Source organism: Kickxella alabastrina (genome assembly GCF_025024165.1).
Source record: "Kickxella alabastrina strain RSA 675 chromosome Unknown BX661scaffold_8, whole genome shotgun sequence".
NCBI classification, from domain to species: Eukaryota; Fungi; Kickxellomycota; class Kickxellomycetes; order Kickxellales; family Kickxellaceae; genus Kickxella; species Kickxella alabastrina.
Window position 1 is genome coordinate 446,838 of NW_026251479.1, and position 20,151 is coordinate 466,988.

The window sequence follows — 20,151 nt, forward strand, 5'->3', positions numbered from 1 at the left end:
GAATGAAAAAAACAAGTCACAATATGATTGTGCCTGCACAAATATAGTATCGTCACCATCAAACAAGCATGTGCAATTGCATTTTCCACATGCGCTTTTTTCTTTTGGCAGTTGCTGATATGCCTGTGTTTTTTTTCCCCGATCCTCGTGATGCAACAGAAAAAATAGATATGGTGAGGAAGACGAAGACGAAGCGATAGAAGGCCTCGAAGCCCAAGTCAAGCAAAAAAAGAAGCGTCAACTGTTATTTATTTTCCCTTCTGATGCTATCTCGACCGCCGCTGAATCCGAGTTCGCCGAAAAAGAAAACCCACGATGAAGCGCGCGTATATAAAAAGCCAAAGGAATGCGGGTGTTTTTTCTTTCTCTCCTCTCTCCACTTTATCGATTTTTATTCTCACACGCTAATAAAAAAGCCACTGTATTTTTCAATTCGCCTCTCCATAAATCTCTATTCCCAACACAAGCCAGCATATCCATCAGCCAAATCAACTCAGCCATGTTCCAGTCAAAGGTCTCCGGAGTGCAGGTGCTCGGCAAAGTTGTCGGTGACCAAGCCGACATTCTGACACCCGAAGCGCTGACATTCGTGGCCAAGCTGCACCGGCTGTTCAACCCCACGCGCAAGCAACTGCTCCAGGCGCGCGAGGACCGGTACCGCGGCATCCAAGCCGGCGACTCGCTGGACTTTTTGCCCGAGACCGCGCATATCCGCAACAACCTGACATGGCGCGCGGCCGCCCCTGCTCCCGGCCTGGTCGACCGCCGTGTCGAGATCACCGGCCCGGTTGACCGCAAGATGGTTATCAATGCGCTGAACTCGGCCGCCCGCACGTTCATGGCTGATTTCGAGGACTCGAGCTCGCCGACTTGGTTCAATCTCGTTGACGGCCAGATCAACATGCGCGATGCTGTGCGCCGCACCATTGCCTTCACGAATGCCCAGGGCAAGGAGTATAAGCTGCGCACGGATGGCAAGCTCGCCACTTTGATCGTCCGGTAAGTCTATTGTTTTGTGTGCTGTTTCACATGTGCGCGACGCTTTTCGCTGTTGAGCTTGCTTTTATCTGCGCCCGCAGCGCCCACTGCGCTGTCACAGGCCTTTTTATAAAAAAAACTCACGTCTGACCGCATGTGACGCCATCAACCCTTTATCTCCCGATCCTGGGAACAAATAAGCTTTTTGGTTATTGATTGATAAGCTTGCATCTTTCTGTGCGTTTTACGCTGCTTGATTTAGTCCTCGCGGCTGGCACATGGAGGAGGCGCACTTGCTCGTCGACGGCGAGCGCTGCTCGGCCTCGATCTTTGACTTTGCGCTGTACTTCTTCCACAACGCCAAGGCCTCGGTCGCCGCTGGCTTCGGGCCGTACTTTTATCTGCCGAAGATGGAGCACTACCTTGAGGCGCGCCTATGGAACGACATCTTCAACGTCGCCCAGGACGAGCTGGCCGTCCCGCGCGGCACCATCCGCGCCACGGTGCTCATTGAGACTATCGTCGCCGCATTCCAGATGGACGAGATTATCTATGAGCTGCGCGACCACTCGTCGGGCCTCAACTGCGGCAGATGGGACTACATCTTTTCGGTCATCAAGAAGTTCCGCCACGACCCGCGCTTCATCCTGCCCGACCGCGCGGATGTGACCATGAAGTCGCCCTTCATGGATGCCTACGTGCGACTTTTGATCAAAACCTGCCACCTGCGCGGCGTCCACGCCATGGGCGGCATGGCAGCCCAGATTCCGATCAAGAACGACGCCGTGGCCAATCAGGCTGCCATGGACAAGGTGCGTGCGGACAAGCGCCGTGAGGTTCTGGCCGGCCACGACGGCACTTGGGTTGCGCACCCGGCGCTGGTGACCATTGCCCTGGAGGAGTTTGACCAGAATATGGCGTCGTCCAACCAGTTCCACATCCGCCGCGAGGAGGTGCAGGTTCAGGCCGCTGATCTGCTCAACACCAACATCGAGGGCGGCAAGATCACTGAGGCTGGCGTCCGCGGCAACATCTCGGTCGGCCTCATCTACATGGCCAACTGGCTGAACGGCAGCGGCTGTGTGCCCATCCACAACCTCATGGAGGATGCCGCCACTGCGGAGATTTCCCGGAGTCAGCTTTACCAGTGGGTCCGCCATGCTGCTCGCACCGCCGACGGCACGGTTATTACTCCCGAGTATGCCGCCAAGGTCCTGCACGAGGAGGCCGCCAAGCTCGATGCCAAGACCCATCCCACACTTGATCTGGCCGTCAAGTTCATGGGCTCCCAAATGACCGGCACCCGCTACGATGATTTTTTGACGACGCTGTGCTACGACTCCATCGTCAAGGTTGACGGCTCTCCTTCCAAGCTTTAAGCTCTTTTTTGGTGCCGACACACTTTCATAATTTTTCCACCTTTATTTGTTTTATAATTTACGCAGGTTATGCGACATTATATACTATGAAAATAAATATTTACAACTGTCTGCTGATCAGACAAGTATGAAGAAGTACTCACCTTTGGCACCTGCAAAGCAAAAAGCCGCTTTGTTTTCACGAGGGAATGAGGGGTGGTGGTGGGTGTATTGCTATTCCTCTTTCTTTCGTCCTATATATTTTTTTACACTTATTTTGGCACCCATTTGCTTTTATTCACTCAGCTATCAAAAACGACTATTGGTGTCTTGAGGAACAACCAAAAACCACACAAATGCTTACACTAGACCGACCCATCAGCAACGCCAACATCAGCTGTTTACCTTCCGTCGCGATAGAAATGATTTTGTGGCATGTCACCGAGTGCTCAAAGGACATCAGAAATTGGAAGCTACTTGTGCCCATTTTGGGAGTTTGCCACAACTGGAGAGAGGCTGCAATACCAGCCGCGTACCACACTGCATACATCGGGCACACGCCCTTGAAAGCCCCATACCTACTGCACCAGGAGCTCGAAAATGACATCAAAAACACGTTTCACAACATCAAATTGGCACACATGACGGACAACTTCAAACACTTCAAAAGGCTGCAAATCAACCTGTGCACGACCGACGCAATGGATTGCTTTGTTAATAATCTGCAAGAAATAATGCAGTTTGAAAAATATGACTGGTCAAACGTCACGACCTTGCATTACGAGGACAATCTGAACAATAGCTCGTACCCTACGCTTATGTCGATGGAAAAAGCAATGATGCGGATTTCACACAATTTGCCGCAAATCGCCAACTTGACAATAATTTCCAACCCGTATTCTATCGCAGAGACGATAGTTCATCAGCATTTGGTCGACAAGTATGCGAGTCGGCTTTATCACTTCAAGTGTAATTCAGTTGTCCAGGCGCCCGAATGCGGCTTTTCAAACGCACTGACTGCGCTATCCATTAAAATAAACGATTCTTCGGCATCCATTATTTCGCGCATAAACACTGAAACGCTCAAAAGACTATGCTTTACAGATGTCCCGCACGACTTTACGTGGACAAACATGAACAACCAAAGTGACTCCCAAATGATTCACCTACCTAATGTGACAGACCTGAATATTCACTTTATTAGCAACGGGCATTTCTACGACGATGGCGACGATGAGATCAACAATATGAACAAATACGCGGTGTTTAAGAGTGGCGAGTACTATGTGCGATTGCCAAAGCTTGAAAACCTACTGCTGAAAAATATGTTTGCGACCATGGGTATTTTACTCGAAAACAACTCTCCCAAAAAGTTCAAGAAAATCAAAGATCTGTTGCCTCACGAGCAATCACTATGGACTCACCAAACTAATGTGCGCGGTATTCCCATTCGCGTCACCAAGGCGTACGGCCCCAGATGGGTGAATAAAGATTGGTCTCTCTTTGGTGAAGCGCTTGATAATGTAGAAAGCTGCATGGTCGAAACCAACGCATTGCCGAACAAAGAGAGTATGCTGCACTTTAGAAATAATTTTGGATTGCAACCGACCTACATTGATGAGACTAGCCTGTCCAAGCTTTACTTGAATGTAGTGGTTGGAGTTAGCGGCTTGACCGAGCTTTTGCAGCTTTTGCCTAATCTCAAAAACTTGAAAATCAAATGTTTCAAGTGCCAAAGTCGCAAAAAGCCAGAGCTGTTTGCTATTAATGAAACTTTGGATAAACCAGCGGCACCACTTGCATCGAACCTTCAAACTCTTTCAATTGATAATTACAGGTACTTTGAAGAAGAATATGTGGCGAAGAAGCTGAGCGCATTGATTGTTCGGATAAAATCGTTAAAGTCGTGCTGCGTTCCGTTCAATATTGTTAATGGCTTAAACATAATCATGAAACAATATGGTGATGTGTCTCCTCACATTAAAATTATCGAGGTGGCTAAAGTAGATTGTCAATTATACTAATGCAAAAATTGCATGTTTTTAATTTTAATTCTAATTTATAATATTCTTAAATACTTGGTTAATACAAAGAACAATGTGTTTAAAAGTATACAATCCAGTTAACGTCTGTAAATATACGAAATTAGAACATGTATTTAATAAATAGTAAGCAAAAACTAGTTAGAATATAAGCATGCGCACACTGATAGCCGTTTTTTTAATTTTTCATGGGGACAATACATTATTAGTTGGCAGAAGACAATACAAATTCACATAGAAAGGGGGATGTGACCTTTTAAACATGCCGCATCCCCTTATTGTAAAGAAAGTTTTACTCCAATTATAAAATAATAATTATGCACTGCTCGTTTATTGTAGTGACACGCATTCTTTCAGCATACTGCAGTCAGCCCTTTTTTATCTTACCATTTTTCTTTTCACTACTTCAATTTATTTATTTATTATATAACATCCTTATATAGTTGCTATGTCTGATGCCAACTCTGATGCCAACGCCAACTCATATACCAGCCGTGTGTCGTCCGATATATTTGACAGAATTCTTCCGTACATTGCCGACTGCTCAAAACACTTTTATAGTTGGAAGCTCACCCTTCCAATTTTGGCGGTCTGTCACCAATGGAGAGAAGCTGCAAGGTCGGTCGTGTATCGCACAGCATTTATTGGATACAAACAAACAAGTCGATATGTTGAATGGAACCTAAAAACTGATCGCAATATCGTGTTCATGCGCAGCAACATTAAATTAGCACGGAGTACAAATAACTTTAAATTTGTGAGAAAATTTAACGTAGACTTGGAAACGGTATCATCAATGGGATGCCTAATTATGAACGCGCAAGAGGTATTTCAGACTCGCCATTTAGACTGGTCAAACGTTACATCGTTGTATTACAAAGACAAATTGGACAATCCTCTGTGCATTAAATATTGGTTAATGAAGCGGGCAATGCTGTTGGTCACAACGTGTGCACCCAGTATTACCAAGCTGACAATAAATTCTCGGCAAAATTCCCCAGAAACGACTTTTGCGCACCAAAGCTTAGTCGACGGATATGCAAAGCAGCTTAAAATGCTCAAGTGCAATGTTATTGTCAAAGCTCCCGACTGCGGGTTTTCTGATTCACTGACAGTGGTGAATATCGATACTAATATTATGACCCCTTCTCTAATTTCGGGTATAAATACAGAGGCCTTGAAAAAACTGTATTTGAAGAACATTCGACATGATTTTACTTGGCCCCTCACTGACAGCCAAGGCACACCACTTATCACCAACTTTAACAATTTGATTGACATGGAGTTGAATTATACCAAATTTGCTTTATTAATTGGCGAGGATGACAACAATACCAGTGGCAAAAGCAATATATATAGCCATGATATATTTGCATCCAGTGGGCGATTCCCTCAATTTCCTCAGTTCCCAAAGCTTGAAAATTTACTATTGCTAAATTATCCTGTAACACTAGAAAAGGTTCTCAAAAACAATTCACCATATATAACCAAAGGTGTTAAACTCAAGCTTCCGCATGAAAGCACAAGCTGGGTTGGCCAACGTGAAATTCAGAATATAGAAATTTATGTCACTATTCTCTATGGACCCAAGTGGAGAGACTACTGTTTAAATGGGAGGCCACGACCACAAAAAAGCCCTAGTTTTCTTAATATGAAACACAGACGAAACAAAAAAAATGTGCAGCATTTGGGGATGTTCTTTGGATCCCAGATAACAAAAATATATTTTGAAAGATGTATGTCCCAACTTCATTTGGATGTCACAGTTGGTATCACTGGAATTATTGAGATTTTGCAACATCTGCCCAATCTCATCAACTTTGAAATTAAGTGCTTCAAGTGCCAGCGCCGCAGAAAGCCTGAGACATTTGCCATTTATAAAGAATTGGACAAACCAGTGCCATCTATTCCCACAAAAATGCAAAGCTTGCAAATTAATTATTACAGACACTTTGAAGAAGGATATGTGGCAAGAGAATTGGGTATATTGCTTGTCCAAATTGGAAGCTTTCAATCAATTAGTGTTCCAAAAACCATACATAATGCTGTTAGTAAATCTATAGAGCGCTATAGCAAGGCTTATCCGCACATGCTGGCATACAAAGCCTTTCAAATAATTCCTCGACTATACTAAAATAAACCTTTAAAAATGTAGTTTAAAATTAAATCATTAAAATTAAATAATTTAAATCAACAAAAAAGGGAGAGGAGAGCAATGAATACATATAAAGAAAGCGGAGCTGTCTTTGCAAAAAACGAGCTACGGCCACTTAATATAAAACCCTTATGGATATTGTAAAATAAAACCTTGGCATTTATATACAAAAAATTGCACAGCAATTGCATTACTCGTTGGTTTTCAAAAAAGGCTAACAAATTGGTATGTACATTTCTTTTCTCCAGTCATCTTTATTATTCAATATATATTTTACACCTTTTAAAATACACCTACGCTTATTATGTCTAGCACCAAAGCTAACGCCAACATTATTGCTAGTCGTTTGCCGTCAGATATATTTGCCCAAGTTTTTCCATACCTTGTCAAAATTTCAGATATAAGTAGCAGTTGGAAAACCCTTCTCCCTCATCTGGCGGTCTGTCACAACTGGAGAGAGGCTGCAAGACCATTCGTGTATCGCACTGTATATATCAGTTCTAAATGCCCCGCTGAAATTGGAATGTGGGTAGGAGGTATACACAAACCAAGTGTATGTGGTATGAATAGTAACATTAAACTGGCACACATGACGGGCAACTTTAAATATGCAAAACTATTACATATCGAGATGGAGTGTTTGTCATCGATGAGAAATTTTGTCGAAAAAATGCAGGGAATACTATCAGCTCAGAACAATGCTTGGTCAAACATTACGGCTTTATATTACAAGGACAGCTTGTATACTTTTGAGCTATTTACGTACGAGTTGCTTGAACCAGCAATGGATTTGATTGCTAAAAGTGTGCCCAATGTTACAAAACTTAATATATTTTCAAACATTGCTTCGATAGCGGGAACCATTGTACATCAATGTCTAATTAACAAATTTTCAAACCAGCTTGTGTCATTCAAATGCAATTCTGGTGTCAAAGTGCCCAAATGTAAGTTCTCAAGTGCACTGACCACACTGTCTGTTTGTTTAAATGAAATACCATTAACTGTAATTTCAAGCATCAATACTGATACGCTCAGGATATTGCAATTAAAAAACGTTTCATACACATTTACTTGGCCATACTTCAACAATGAAAATAAGACACAAACAACAAGATTTCCTAATCTGGTAGATTTAAAGCTGTATTTTAAGAATGATGTTAGCAATAATTATTTAAACAAAGCATTTTTTTTCACGGATGGCGAGGATTTTATGCAGCTTCCAATGCTTGAAAACGTGTTGCTGGTTAATATTCCTGTAACCCTAGAAAAGTTATTTGCAGACAGCTCATTGCATCCACCTCACAAAACTAGATTTGTGTTACCACAAGAAAATACAGGTTCAATCCATCATGAAGTTTGGAATGACATAATTTTTGTCACCATAGCGTATGGATTCAGGCGGTTAAACAAAATAATAATACATAATATTATCTACAAAGAGGGGAACCATCTGGTTGTTAGCAATCCATACTTAAGCAGAGAAATAATGGGGAATATTGGTAAATGCCTCTCATTGTATCCAACCAATATTAGCGGGAGCAGTCTGTCCGAGCTTTATTTGGACAAAGTAGTCAATGTTTATGCCATAACTGATATTTTGAAGCATCTGCCCAATCTCAGACGTTTGGAAATAAAAATTTTCAAGTGCCAGCGCCGCAGGAAATCAGAAACGTTTGCGATATACGAAACACTGGAAAGCCCAGTACCAGCTCTAGCCACTAATCTTCAGACTCTTGTAATTAATAATTACAGACACTTTGAAGAAGGATATGTGGAAAGAGAATTGAGCATATTGCTTGTCCAGATTAGATCATTGCAATTACTTTGTGTTCCAGTCAATTTTATTGACCAAATGCTCGAACTTACAAAGTACTATGGCCAGGTTTATCCCCATGTAAAATCACTACAGGTTACCGAAACTAAAAATCCAAGCGGACATATTTGCAGACAATATTATGAATCAGATTCTGATGTGCCTTTATATTCCAATTTTAGTGATGATGGTGGTTTTTGATTCTTCTGACAATGATAATTCTAGTTATTAGGACTATGCATCTGGTTTTAGGTAGAAAATAATTTAGTTTTTTAGATCGCGTGGTATTAATAAATGCGTGTTTTAGACAATTAAAATATTAAAGATATACTTAATTTGTAGGCAAATATTCAGTGCTGGGGAGTTTACGGAATAATATGGTGTGTTATTCTCATGTGAATGCACTGGATACTACTAAAGTTGATTCTGCATTCTATTATGATTCCGAGACTGGTTTTAATTAGTACCAACGCTGTCAGTATTGATTTTCTACTATGTTACATGTTTATGTAAAGTGTTGATTTTTTCTTGGGCTACATGTTTAATAAAGTGAAATTAAAATGTTATTCAGTTTGCATATGCTTTCCTCACGTGAATATAACATTATAAGCCCCATTACTCTTTAAGTTTGATTTGTTCATGCAGCGCGCAAAGACCAGTGTGTATAAATATTTTATTCAGTGTTTAAAAACAATCCAATTATTATATTCATCTTTGTTTTTTTTAACTTTACAAACCTTTATATTATTCTTTTGAATACCAAAAAGAAAGATGGGGCTGAGCGATGAACTGAGCAAGTTTATTCCAAAAGATTTTGGCAAAAAGAAAAAGCAACCAACCGGGGCAGCATCAGCAGCGGCGATACCAACAAAAGAAAGAGTCGACAAAATACGTTCAGGTTCACCAGCCCGAGATGAACCAACAGCAGAAGCAGCAACAGAAGGAGCAGCAAGCAACCCAGCATTATCCGCCCCCACCGTGCAATCCGCTCCCACTCGGACGGTGATATTGATGGCGACCGTGACGCATCCACATCACTCCTGCTTCCACTCCGCCACCACATTCAGCTCACCCCAAGCACCACATCCAAGCACTCAGTCTCTACGCTCGCCTGGGACTCCACCGGAGACCTCCTCTACAGCGGTACGCACCAGGGCCAGCTGCACCTCTGGGACTTTGCCTCGATGGACTCCACCCTGCATCCCACCGGCACCGTACACCCCTATGAGGAAGGCCAGCGGCAGCAGATCCGCATGGCACGGTTCAGCCGCCCAGGCACCCACCTTTTGGTGTGTTCCAGCGGAGATGCAAGGGCCAAATTACTGGACCGCGGCGGCCGGCAAGTGCGGGAGTTCAAGCGCGGCGATATGTACGTCCGGGATATGCGAAGAACCACCGGGCATGTGGCGCCCGTGACCTGTGTGGATTGGAACCCAAGAGATTCGACAAAATTCATATCGGCGGCTGCGGACTCCACCGTGCGCCTGTGGAACAGCGAAGTGGCAGCTGGCCAGGAGCAAGTTATAGTGTGCCGGAGCAAAACCGGAAGCACCACCGCTGGTGGTCGATTGGTGGTCAGTTCCTGCGTATACTCTGTGGATGGAGCCATCCTAGGAACCGCGTTTAATGGTACTTTGGCACTTTGGTCCGCAGGGGGTGGTTCGGCTACGAGGCCATTGCAGCAGGTGGATGCCGCGCATATGCCGGGTGACTCCACAGTGGTCAGGTTCTTGCCAGACTCCAGGCGTGTGTTGACGCGCAGTGGGAGCGACCATATGGTGAAACTCTGGGACACGCGGATGCTCGTTAAGCCTCTGGCATGTGCCCCGGGAATGTATGCGGCTGGCGAAGACTCCGATATGGCACTGAGCCCCAGTGCCCGACACCTGCTCGTCGGCCTAGGGTCGCCGCCCAGTAGTGCTGGCAGCAGCCAGGGAGCAGTGAAGGCGGAGATGGAGGCGAAGTTGGCGGTGTTGGATACAGGCACTTTGGATCTTATAAGGACGGTTTCGGTGCCAGACTCGGGCAGCATTATTAATGTCCTGTGGCACCCGCGGCTCAACCAGATTGCCGCCAGCTCCTCCACCGGATCAACGCATATTTTCTACAACAACATTGATGAATGTGGTGGGATTAAGGGCGGAGCGACTTTGTGCGCGAATAAACGGCCGTCGGCTAATTCATCTCGGCGCAATAACGCCGAGGTAGCCGCTGGGCAGATTATCACACCGCATGCTTTGCCCCTTTTCAGAGAAGATGCGCCAGTGTCTGCGGCGGGAGCGAAGCGGCGGCGGGAGGCGCAGAGGGCGAAGCTGAAGCCTGGAGAACCGGTCTATGGTCATGGTCATGGTGGCAGTATTGGTGTGAATGAGACCCAGCATCTTATGAAGTCAATCATGAAGGATACTCTGAGGGACGAGGATCCTAGGGAGGTTCTCTTGAGATATGCTGGGGTGGCGGAAGCGGAGCCAGTGTTTATTGCAACTGCGTACAACAAGGATACCCAGGGCGGCGAGCCGGGATCAGACCAAAGCGACACTGGGGCTGTTCCTGAGATGAAGCGTAGAAAGTAAAAAAAACGTAGATATATATATATATATAATTTTTTGTGTGTGTAAAAGGTGGAGGTTATTTTATAAAAATAAATTGAAACATATAAAACTAAAAAAAAAGCCAGAAAGTAAAGATTTAATTTACTTCTTCTTCTTGTCCTTCTTCTCCTTCTTCTCAGTCTTGTCAGACTTCTTGTCCTTCTTGTCCTTCTTGGACTTCTTGGGGGTCTCAGCAGTCTCCTCAGCGGTTGCCCGCTTCTTGGACGCCTTGGGCTTGTCAACCTCCATCTCGTCATCATTAATACCAGCATCCGCCAGAGCCTTCAGAACCTTCTCCATAGTGTCGCTGTTCTTCGTCGGCTGGGCGCCAGTCTCGTAAAAGTTCAGACGATCCTCAACCTGAAGTCTCAAGGCCTCACCGAACTTGTTCGTCGGGGCATCCGAGAAGCAATCAATGCGGGAAGCAATAGTCGCCTTGTTTGCAAGGAAGCGCGAAATACGACCCTTGTTCTTCGTACCGGCACGGCCAATAAAAGTAGAGTTGTAGATAAGACCATACTTGGGCGTATTACCCTTAGTCTTGAGGGCGCGGAACAGGGCCTTCTCAGCTCCGAGAATCTGCACGGTTGACGCCGGGTACTTGCTAAGGTTAGTCAGGGAACCAGCATGGGCATCAGACGAGCACCGACAATATCACCAATGAGAGCGGCAAGGTTAGGTGCGACAGCGCTCATCTTGCTGAGCAAGTACTCGTGCAGGTTCTTGCGGTAGTCCTGGAGGGAGATAACGCGGGATGCAAACGACTCAATGTTGAGCAGATCAATATCCGAGATATCCGTTCCCATCGACGCGCGTGCGGCATCGACGATCTGGCGCGAAACAACCTCATCCTCGGTAATCGCCGTCAGCATATCAATAGAGTCATCGCCCAAAGTAGCCTTGTTCTTGATTGCCTTGGCCAGACGTGCGTACTTGCAATGGTCGCTAACAATCTTGGCCAGCTCTGGGAAATGCCATCCGTACCATTCACGCACGCGCATCGCAAAGGTGTTCAGATCCTTATCGAGCTGATCCAGGAGTGAAATAGCCTGGATGATCATGTTGTCCGAACGGTTAACGTTGAACTTGACCTTTGCGCGAGAGTACGCGTGGCCCAAACCGAGCTGCGCCCGCGCCAGATCGCCAACCTTCAGCTGCGTGATCATCTTCTCAGCATGCAGACGCACACCGCGGATCAGCTCCTGCGCAAGCTCCTCCGTCGAGCACTTTACCCCCGAAGCAGCCTTGATGGCACCCGCAAGGTTCTTGTCACTGACACCCAGAAGGGATTGGTCAGCCGATGGGAGGTTAAGCTGAAGGAAGGCGGCGAGGCTGCTGTGGCAGATACCCTCGGAGACGTCGTTGATGTTCTCCAGTGCGTCGGCGGCGTTCTTGAAGGGTACAAAGGATTTGGGCTTGATGTACTTGCCAAACTTTGCCAGATCCTTGATTGTCGCCTGGACCTCGGCCAGCTTGGAACCGATCTTCTCGGCGTGCTGGACCTCGAAGAGACCGTAGCCCGAGGCCGACTCGTAGAGGACGTGTGTGAGAACGTCAGACATTTTTTTTTAAAAATCGAATTTAATAAAGGTGTGTTTAATAGAATAAAAAGACAAAAAGCAACAACAACAAAAAAAACGTGAACTGAAAGAAGAAGAAAAAAAGAAAAATAGTGGTATTTTTTTTAGGCAAGGCAATTTTTTTTTCAATTTTTTCCAGGCTTTTTTTATTTCTGCTAGTTTTTTTAAGCAGTGTATTTAGAATGTTGAATCAACAAGGCAGAAAAAATTTTTGATTTTGATTTTTTTTTTTGCAGCAGTGATCCAAGCGCAACCAGTAAAAAAAAGGATTAAAGCGGGAAATCAGCGGATCATATTGGAAAAAATAGTTGATTGCACTGAGCAGGCAAATTTACGGATTACTATAATCAAGCTGGTATTAGGCTTGCTTCTCGAACAGCAGAAACTCAAAGCTAATGCCATTCTCAGTCTGCACCCCAGCAGGCACTGGGAATCCAACGAGCTTCTCCAGGCTGGCATGTGTCTGTGGCACAAACACAGCCTGGTCAATCGGTGGGAAGAAGGTATCGCAGCGACCAGCGCCATCATAGTGCACGCTGGTGAGCAAAACGCGCACACCCCGGGCATCCCCATAGCCTCCTCGTAGATAGCGCGGCCACCGCAGACAAACACCTTGTCAATGCGCAGCAGTCCCCCGTCAAGGGGCACTTGGCCGCTGTTGATCTGCTCAATATGGGCGAGGGCGCTGGCAATGGACGGCAGAGCAATGGAGTTCGGCGGCAGCTCCTTGTCCAGAAGGTGCGTGTCGCGGGTTATGACGATGTTGTAGCGGTTGTCCAGTGGCCGGAAGCGCCGCGGGACCGAGAGCCAGGTGCGCCGGCCCATGATGCAGGCGTTGATGGCAGTGGTGCTGGTGGTTGTGCGCGTAACGTTGTTGAAGTAGGCCAGGTCCGTCGGCAGGCGCCACGGCAGGTCGTTGTTGACGCCGATGCCGTTGTTGAGCGCTGCGGCGGCGACAACGAGCGTGAGCATGAGGCGTGAATTTGGATGTGGAGGAGTGTGTTTGGGAGGGGGAAATGAGAAGAAAAAGCTGCCCACCCATTTTTATTTGGATTGGCTCCGTCCCTCTCTCTCTCTTGCCTGCGATCTCTCTCTCTCTCGCCTGCGATCTCTCTCTCCTCGCCTGCGATCTCTTTTCCTTCTTTTTCTCTCTCCCTCCCCCTTTCGCCTGTTATCTCTTTCTTTTGCCTCTCTTTGCCTCTCTTTCTCGCTCGCCTGCTATCTCTCTCTCTACTCGCTCGCCTGCTATCGCTTTCGCACGCCCCCAAAGACAAAAAACACACGAGGGCCCTGAAAACTCCCGATGCTCGCCAGGCTCTCACAGCGGCTTCCGCGGCGCATTCCCACAGTGCTCGCCACAGCGCAGCGGCACTACGCGGCGCCACTGACGCTCACGGACGATGGGATCAGTGGCGCCAGCGAGAAATCAGTATCGCAGCCCGCGTCCGCCGCATCATCCACCCGAGCACACACGACCGGATCCAGCACACCAAAGACCTGGCGCAGGATGCGCGCATGCAGGGCCAAGACGTCGGCGCGCGGCTGGCCGCTGACTCACGGAACACCACGAGACACAGCGCGCGCAGCTGCGGCAGCTCCACAGCGAAAGCACCGCCGGCACGGCAGCGGCAACACTGTCGCCGGACGACTTTGGCGCGCTGCTCGCCGGCTTCAGCGAGCTGAACGACGGCAGCGCCTGCGTCCGCGTACTGCGGCAGATGCGCGAGGCCGGGGCGCCGGTGCTCGCGGCGCAATACACAACGGCGCTGCGCGCGGCCGGTGGCGCGCGGCAGCCGGCGGCCATCTACGGCATCGGCGAGGAAATGCGGCGTGCCGGCGTGGCGGCCGACGACGCGCGGTTCCACGTGTTCTTCGAGCAGCTTGTGAGTGCGCTGGCGCGCGGCGGCCAGGCCGAGCACGCATACGCGGTGCTGGGCGAAATGCAGCACCGCGGCACGGCGCCGTCGCGCGCCGCCACCGACGCGCTGGTGCAGGCCCTGGCGGACATTGACGAGCCCGCGCTGGCGCTCCAAACCGTGCGCGACGCGCAGCAGCGCGGCGGGTCCCTGGGCGCGCTGCCGCTGCTGGCGCTGCTGCACGCCGCCGGCCGCGGCCTGCACCTGGAGGCGTTCAGCACCTGCTGGCGCGCGCTGCAGGCCCTGGGCGCGCAGGTGCCCGAGGGCGACTGCGAGGCCGGGCTGCGCGTGGCTGCGCGTGCTGGCGACGCGGCGCTGGCCGAGGACATCCTGCGCGCCATGCAGGCGCGCGGCCTGTCGCTGGCCGAGTTCCACCTGGAGCCGCTGCTCGATGCCCTGGTGGCTGCCGCGCGCTGGGCGCCGGCGCTGCGCGTCCTGCATGCCATGCGCTCGTCGGGCGTCGGCCGCACGCCGGCGACGCTGCGGAGCCTGGCGCGCGCGCTCGCTGCGCAGCCGGTGGCCGCCGTCGACGCGGTGTTTGCGCTGGTGCGCGAGGCGCGCGAGGCCGACGCTCCGCTGGCCGCAGACGCCGTCACGGTGGATGCCCTGGTGCTGGCGCTGGCGCTCGGCGGCCATGCGGCCGAGGCCGCGGCGCGGCTGGGCGCGTGGTATGCGGAGCTCGGCATTGAGCGGTCGGCGGCGTCGTACGTTGCTGTGCTGCGCGGCTGCGTGCACCCCAGCAACAAGACCGTGGCCGAGGCCGTCATGGCGCAGATGCTGGACGCCGGCGTGCAGCCGACGGCGCGTGTGCTGGAGACCATGGTGCTGGTGTCCCTCGGCCAGTTCAACTACGAGGACGCCTTTGTGTACTTGGAGTCCATGAAGGCCCACTCCATGGTGCCTGCCTGGCGCACGTACGCCGCTGTGGTGCGCCGCTGCGCGCGTGTCCGCGACCCCCGCGCACAGACTGCCCTGCGGGAAATGCAGGCGCTCGGGTACCCCGTCACGGACGCCCTGCGCAGCTTCGTTGCCCTGCACGGCCGCAGCGCACGGTACACGCCGGCAGCGCCGCGCAAGGCAGATCGCGAGGCTGCCGAGCCCACAGCGGTGACGCAGCAGCCGGACGGCCATGCGCCTGGGGCGCCCTCCTTCAAAATCTAAACGCAAACCCCCACCAGAATCTAGAATTAATCAACTTCCCCCTCTCCTCTTTTGAATTTCATATTCGCCCCTTCTCGTTCTTTAATTTATTTGTTTCATTCATTCATTCATTCATTCATTCATTCTTTTTTGCGCAATGCAGTCGTTTCTCGCCTCGTTCGCCGACCTCAATTCGCCCGACCGCCGCGCCTTCCTCTACTCGGACCTCGACCCGCATCAGCCCGAAAGCTACGCCGAGGCCTACGCCTTCTGGTCGACGCTCCTCCCGCTCGCCTGCAGCGCCCAACTTTCGCCCAACTGCGCCGGCCTCCTCTCGACGCCGCCGGGCGCCTCGGCGCTCAGCCTGGACACCGGTGCGCTGGCGCAGCGCCTCAGCTTCTGCGGGGACACCCCGTCGGGGCTGGACACGATAGTCGCCGAGATGCAGCGGCGCGGAGACCTGGTGTCGATGTCGGAGTTTTTTGAGCCGCCGGCGGGTTTGCGCAGGATCGCCGCGTGGGCCTTGCGCCGGGTGCTGGGCCCCAGAATCTACCAGGCAGTGGCTGGCAGCAGCAGCAGCACCACCACCACCACCACCAGCAGCAGCAGCAGCAGCAGTGGCCGGCTGCCGCAGTGGATGGTGGTGCCGCAGCTGGTCGAGGCCGCTATGCGCCGCGTTATGGACATCCAGTATGCGCGGCCCACCGGTGGCTCGCTAGCGGACAACCTGATGAGCCTAGAAGAGTTCCGCCTTCGCTTTGCGCCAATGACCGCGCTGGACGCCGATATTCTGATCAAGCGGCTGCGTGACCTCCACTACATTACCACCGCCACTATACATGGAGGAGGGTCGCCGAATATACTTATAAAATTCGCCGCACACCGGCATGCCCAAGCCGTTGCCGTGAGTGAAGCTGACCGTGGCGTCTACCAGGTATCGAGTACCCAGCGGATGCTCTCCCAGCAGGTTGATCAACTGCAGGAGCGCGTAGACCAGCTGGACCTACAGGTGCGCCAATCGCTCGCCCGCAACCACCGCAACCTGGCCTTATCCAACTTGCGCCTGCGGCGACACATTGTTGGAGATATTCTGCCGAAACGTCTGGATTCATTGCATAATGTGGAGCGCGTGCTGCTGCAGTTGGAGCAGACTCATTCGGATGCACAGATTTTGACCGCTTTTGAGGCTGGAACCAGGGCTTTGAGGGGGTTGAATCAGGAGATGCACGTGGGGGACGTGGAGGAAGTGTTTGCTGAGTGGGCGCAGGAGTCGTTGCACGCTAAGGAGGTTGAGGATGCACTGGCTGATGGCCGCTTGGGTATGGATGCGGATGCGGATGCGGATGCTGCTGGTGCTGGTGCTGTGGATGATGATGAGCTGGAGAATGAGCTGGAGGCATTGATGGCGAGCGAGAGGGAGACTGATGAGCTGGCTGATGCCCTTGGCGCAGTCTCCATATCGTCGTCTACGAGAAAGAGTCCTGCGAAAGGAACCAAAGTGCATGTGGAATCGAATAACCATGGAGCTGCTTTATCAGACGACAACGGTGACGCGGAGAACGAAGAGAGCAAACAGGGTATTCAAAAAGTCGCTGTTCCCGCAGAGTAGAATTAATAAAAACAAGGGCTTTTACATGTATTGTATCAAATGTATATCTCTCTAAATGTATCAATAAACATTAATTAGACACGTCAAAACCCAAATATTTTATTTTAAAAACTTTTTGAAAAGATATACTAATATAGAACTGAAAAGAGTAAATGTGAAAAAAAGACATTACTACTTTTAAAATATATATATATATATATATAAGCTAGATATAATAGCGTGTTTTGGTGTTTTGTAATGCATGCGCGCACAACAACAATAATAACAACAAATTAAAATGACAATAACGAGAAACTACAAAAATTTCACTGCCATATAGTTTTTTATTTTGTTCAAACCATTGCAAAATAAAATGATGATAAAAAAGCTGCCAAAAACAACAACAAAAATGGCAGCCTGTCAAGAGAACAATAAAAAAGGAGGAGGGAATCCCCCTTTTGCTTTGGAAACAAAAAGACTTTGAAAAGTATTTGCGTCGTGTGCGTTGAGAACTAAAGAAATAAGAAGAAATAGAGAAAAGGAGGGAAGAGCCAAAGAAAAGTATTTTTAAAAGAGCCAGAGAGGAATGTTTGTAATAGTAAAATGGGCAAGAGGGTGGATTTTTCAAGGTCGAAAAAAAGAATAATGGTTTAAAGAACGATAGAAAAAAGAGGAAAAAAAGTGATAGATAGAGAGATAAAAGTGTAGAGAAGAAGTAAAGGAATACAGAGTAAAAATACAAGGAAAGCCTTCAACAAAAAAAACGCACTCACTATTTGATTTTTTTTCCTCCACCGTCAAGTGAACCAAAAAATAAAGAAATACAAAAAATACACCCATAGACAACATATAAAAGAAAATAAACACATCCAGCCAAAAATAAAAAATAAATCCGCCCGTCCTTTTGCTCTCCAAGGTGCGTCACTTACACACACAAGAGGAGAGCGTGTAGAACAAAAATAAGAAGAGAAAGAGAAAGAGAAAGAGAAAGAGAAAGAGAGAAAGAGAGAAAAAGCTCCGAAATGTACCCTGAAAGCAGATAAAAGGTCATTGGAGTCAGTGCACACGCATCCTAAACAAGGGAAGAAAAAAGTGCAGACACTAAAAATTAAGCGTAGTGCACAGCAGTGAGCTGTTGCTGCTGCTGCTGCGCGAACGCCGGTGCCCTATTGCTAGGCAGCGGCGACACGGTCGAAGACCTGTTCTGAGACATCTCCTTAATCAGGCGCAGTTTCTGAAACATACTGGCCATATCAGTCTCCGGCTGCGTCAAGTCCACAGCCGAGTGGCTCTCGTAGAACGCACCCATCTGCTGCATACCCCCGCCATGGCCAAAGGCATCGCCCCCGAGCAGCATGCTCTCCAGCTGCCGCGAGCGCTCGCTAAGCGCCACATTGACATTGCCGTGCACAGGGAACATGGAAACGGCCTGTTGCTGCTGCCTCTGGTAGTGAGCATACCGGTGCTGCTGAGCAAGCAGCTGGTCGGGACTCATGGGCCCGCTGTTGATAAACATGGGAGAGCCCATGCCAAAAACGTCCTCGTCGCGGGTACCGCCGACTACCGCGGATGGGCTGCTGGGGGATACCGGGTTGAGCCCGCTGGTGGGAGAGCGGAATGACGACGGTAGGGGCAGCGTGTTGGGCGCGGGCGAGTTGTTGAAGGAAGCGCCGGCGTAGTGGTTGGACTTGGTGGACGGGCTGCCGCCGCCGCGAGTGGGCGTGCTGGCCATGGGTCCCCCCGTAGGCATTCCTTGGTTGGCTCCGCCACGGGGCGTCGGGCTATAGATAGTCGACAGGTTGAGGTTGATGCCCGCAAGCATCTGCTGCTGCTGGCGGTTGTTGTTGTTATTGTTGTTCGGGCGACGAGGGGGCGTGCGCTGCGCCGCAGCCAAAGCCGGAGCCGGCATCGAGGGCATCGAGTAAGACGAAATAATCGCCTCGTCCTCATGCGGCGGACTATTATTACGACGACGATTGCCGCGCTTACTGGGCGTACGCACATTCTGCACAACCGGCGGTGCTGAGCTTGGTGGGGTAGGCATAGCCAGCTTGTCCAACAACGCCTGCTGCTCGCTAAGCGGAGCATTCCTGTTCAGAATCACAACTTTAGCCTGCTGCTTGTTGTTGTTGTTGCGAGCAGCGTTGCCTTTTCCGGGCCTCTTGCTCACAACCTGGCTTTCGTCTTCGGACTTGATGTCTTCGGTGTTGGTGCGTTGGTCGGAGTTGTTTTGCTTGCCGCGGTTGCCTTGCTTATGCTGTTTCTGAGGCTGGTTCCGGCGGCCATTGTCCTTGCGCGGTGCAATGTTCGCGTTGTTATGATGATGGTTGTTGTTTGGTGCCCGTGAAGAGAATGATGCAACCGAGTCTGTCTTTGGAATGGAGACTATCGAATTTGAACGCCTGGGCGCATGAACTGGGTGTGAATGAGACATGCTAAACTCGCAATCTATCATGCAGCGTAAAAAAGGTTTGTGAAAAGGTGAAAAGTAGAAGTAGAGGGGGAAAGCGTCAAAAGTAATAAAGTAGACACTAGTGTTACAAGAAATAAAAATATAAAAATAGTGAAATATAAAGAGAAAGAATAAAAAGGAAGCGTCTTTGCACTCTGCTTTATGTCTTATACGAAATGCTGCTGCTGCTGACTGGTGATGGAAAGACAAAGAGGGGGAGGGTGAGAAGAGGGGGGGAGGGGGATGAAACGTAGAATAAAATAAAAAAGAATACAAAAATAGAGCAGCTTTCTATAGTGCCAAGGCAAAGAAAAATAGTGTAGAAAAAAAGACTTTATAACGTCGTGAAAGACGGCGGCTTTGTGGATGTAAGGTGGTGCAAAAAGGATCCTGTGATCATTTGGAGACCCAAAAAAAGAGCCGTGCTTAATAAGCTTGGGTAGATTTCTGCCGCCAAAAAGCAGCAAGGCAAAAGAAAAGAAGAGAGGAAGGTAAAAAGAAATAAGAATAAAAGAGCTAAAAAGTAAGAATAGAAAGA

The 20,151-nt window shown here is 49.2% G+C and overlaps 11 protein-coding genes across 11 annotated transcripts; 6 read left to right on the plus strand and 5 right to left on the minus strand.

Moving 5' to 3' along the window:
• Positions 1–499: 499 nt before the first annotated feature.
• BX661DRAFT_170393 (malate synthase A) lies at positions 500–2,357 on the plus strand (the record flags this gene model as incomplete). Its single annotated transcript, XM_051533616.1, has 2 exons — positions 500–999; positions 1,241–2,357. 2 exons carry the CDS (start codon positions 500–502, stop codon positions 2,355–2,357), a joined length of 1,617 nt encoding a protein of 538 aa, XP_051392498.1.
• A 144-nt stretch (positions 2,358–2,501) lies between these two features.
• On the plus strand, positions 2,502–4,736 carry BX661DRAFT_96752 (uncharacterized protein). The gene has a single exon (XM_051539627.1). It carries the CDS (start codon positions 2,546–2,548, stop codon positions 4,358–4,360), a length of 1,815 nt encoding a protein of 604 aa, XP_051392499.1. The 5' UTR covers positions 2,502–2,545; the 3' UTR covers positions 4,361–4,736.
• Positions 4,737–4,790: 54 nt separating this feature from the next.
• Positions 4,791–5,838, minus strand: BX661DRAFT_181011 (uncharacterized protein). The gene has a single exon (XM_051535599.1). It carries the CDS (start codon positions 5,657–5,659, stop codon positions 5,252–5,254), a length of 408 nt encoding a protein of 135 aa, XP_051392500.1. The 5' UTR covers positions 5,660–5,838; the 3' UTR covers positions 4,791–5,251.
• Positions 5,839–6,730: 892 nt separating this feature from the next.
• BX661DRAFT_96773 (uncharacterized protein) lies at positions 6,731–8,668 on the plus strand. The gene has a single exon (XM_051539628.1). The coding sequence runs from the start codon at positions 6,838–6,840 to the stop codon at positions 8,545–8,547; it is 1,710 nt and encodes a 569-aa protein (XP_051392501.1). The 5' UTR covers positions 6,731–6,837; the 3' UTR covers positions 8,548–8,668.
• A 387-nt stretch (positions 8,669–9,055) lies between these two features.
• On the plus strand, positions 9,056–10,959 carry BX661DRAFT_181014 (WD40-repeat-containing domain protein). Its single transcript, XM_051535600.1, has 2 exons — positions 9,056–9,225; positions 9,300–10,959. Exons 1-2 carry the CDS (start codon positions 9,118–9,120, stop codon positions 10,917–10,919), a joined length of 1,728 nt encoding a protein of 575 aa, XP_051392502.1. The 5' UTR covers positions 9,056–9,117; the 3' UTR covers positions 10,920–10,959.
• Positions 10,960–11,039: 80 nt separating this feature from the next.
• BX661DRAFT_181015 (uncharacterized protein) lies at positions 11,040–12,499 on the minus strand (the record flags this gene model as incomplete). Its single annotated transcript, XM_051535601.1, has 2 exons — positions 11,040–11,537; positions 11,561–12,499. 2 exons carry the CDS (start codon positions 12,497–12,499, stop codon positions 11,040–11,042), a joined length of 1,437 nt encoding a protein of 478 aa, XP_051392503.1.
• A 186-nt stretch (positions 12,500–12,685) lies between these two features.
• BX661DRAFT_96802 (dihydrofolate reductase-like domain-containing protein) lies at positions 12,686–13,622 on the minus strand. The gene has a single exon (XM_051539629.1). The coding sequence runs from the start codon at positions 13,487–13,489 to the stop codon at positions 12,800–12,802; it is 690 nt and encodes a 229-aa protein (XP_051392504.1). The 5' UTR covers positions 13,490–13,622; the 3' UTR covers positions 12,686–12,799.
• Positions 13,580–14,935, minus strand: BX661DRAFT_181017 (uncharacterized protein; the record flags this gene model as incomplete). The annotated part of the gene is made up of 2 exons (XM_051535602.1): positions 13,651–14,935; positions 13,580–13,630 (listed from the first exon to the last, which is right to left on the minus strand). A coding segment is annotated over exon 1 (797 nt), but the record flags the coding sequence as incomplete, so codon positions are not given.
• Position 14,936: 1 nt separating this feature from the next.
• On the plus strand, positions 14,937–15,690 carry BX661DRAFT_181018 (uncharacterized protein). The gene has a single exon (XM_051535603.1). It carries the CDS (start codon positions 15,199–15,201, stop codon positions 15,592–15,594), a length of 396 nt encoding a protein of 131 aa, XP_051392506.1. The 5' UTR covers positions 14,937–15,198; the 3' UTR covers positions 15,595–15,690.
• Positions 15,691–15,730: 40 nt separating this feature from the next.
• On the plus strand, positions 15,731–17,182 carry BX661DRAFT_197761 (uncharacterized protein; the record flags this gene model as incomplete). Its single annotated transcript, XM_051538166.1, has 1 exon — positions 15,731–17,182. The coding sequence occupies one exon, from the start codon at positions 15,731–15,733 to the stop codon at positions 17,180–17,182; it is 1,452 nt and encodes a 483-aa protein (XP_051392507.1).
• A 1,087-nt stretch (positions 17,183–18,269) lies between these two features.
• BX661DRAFT_170399 (uncharacterized protein) lies at positions 18,270–19,595 on the minus strand (the record flags this gene model as incomplete). Its single annotated transcript, XM_051533617.1, has 1 exon — positions 18,270–19,595. The coding sequence occupies one exon, from the start codon at positions 19,593–19,595 to the stop codon at positions 18,270–18,272; it is 1,326 nt and encodes a 441-aa protein (XP_051392508.1).
• Between the last annotated feature and the right edge of the window lie 556 nt (positions 19,596–20,151).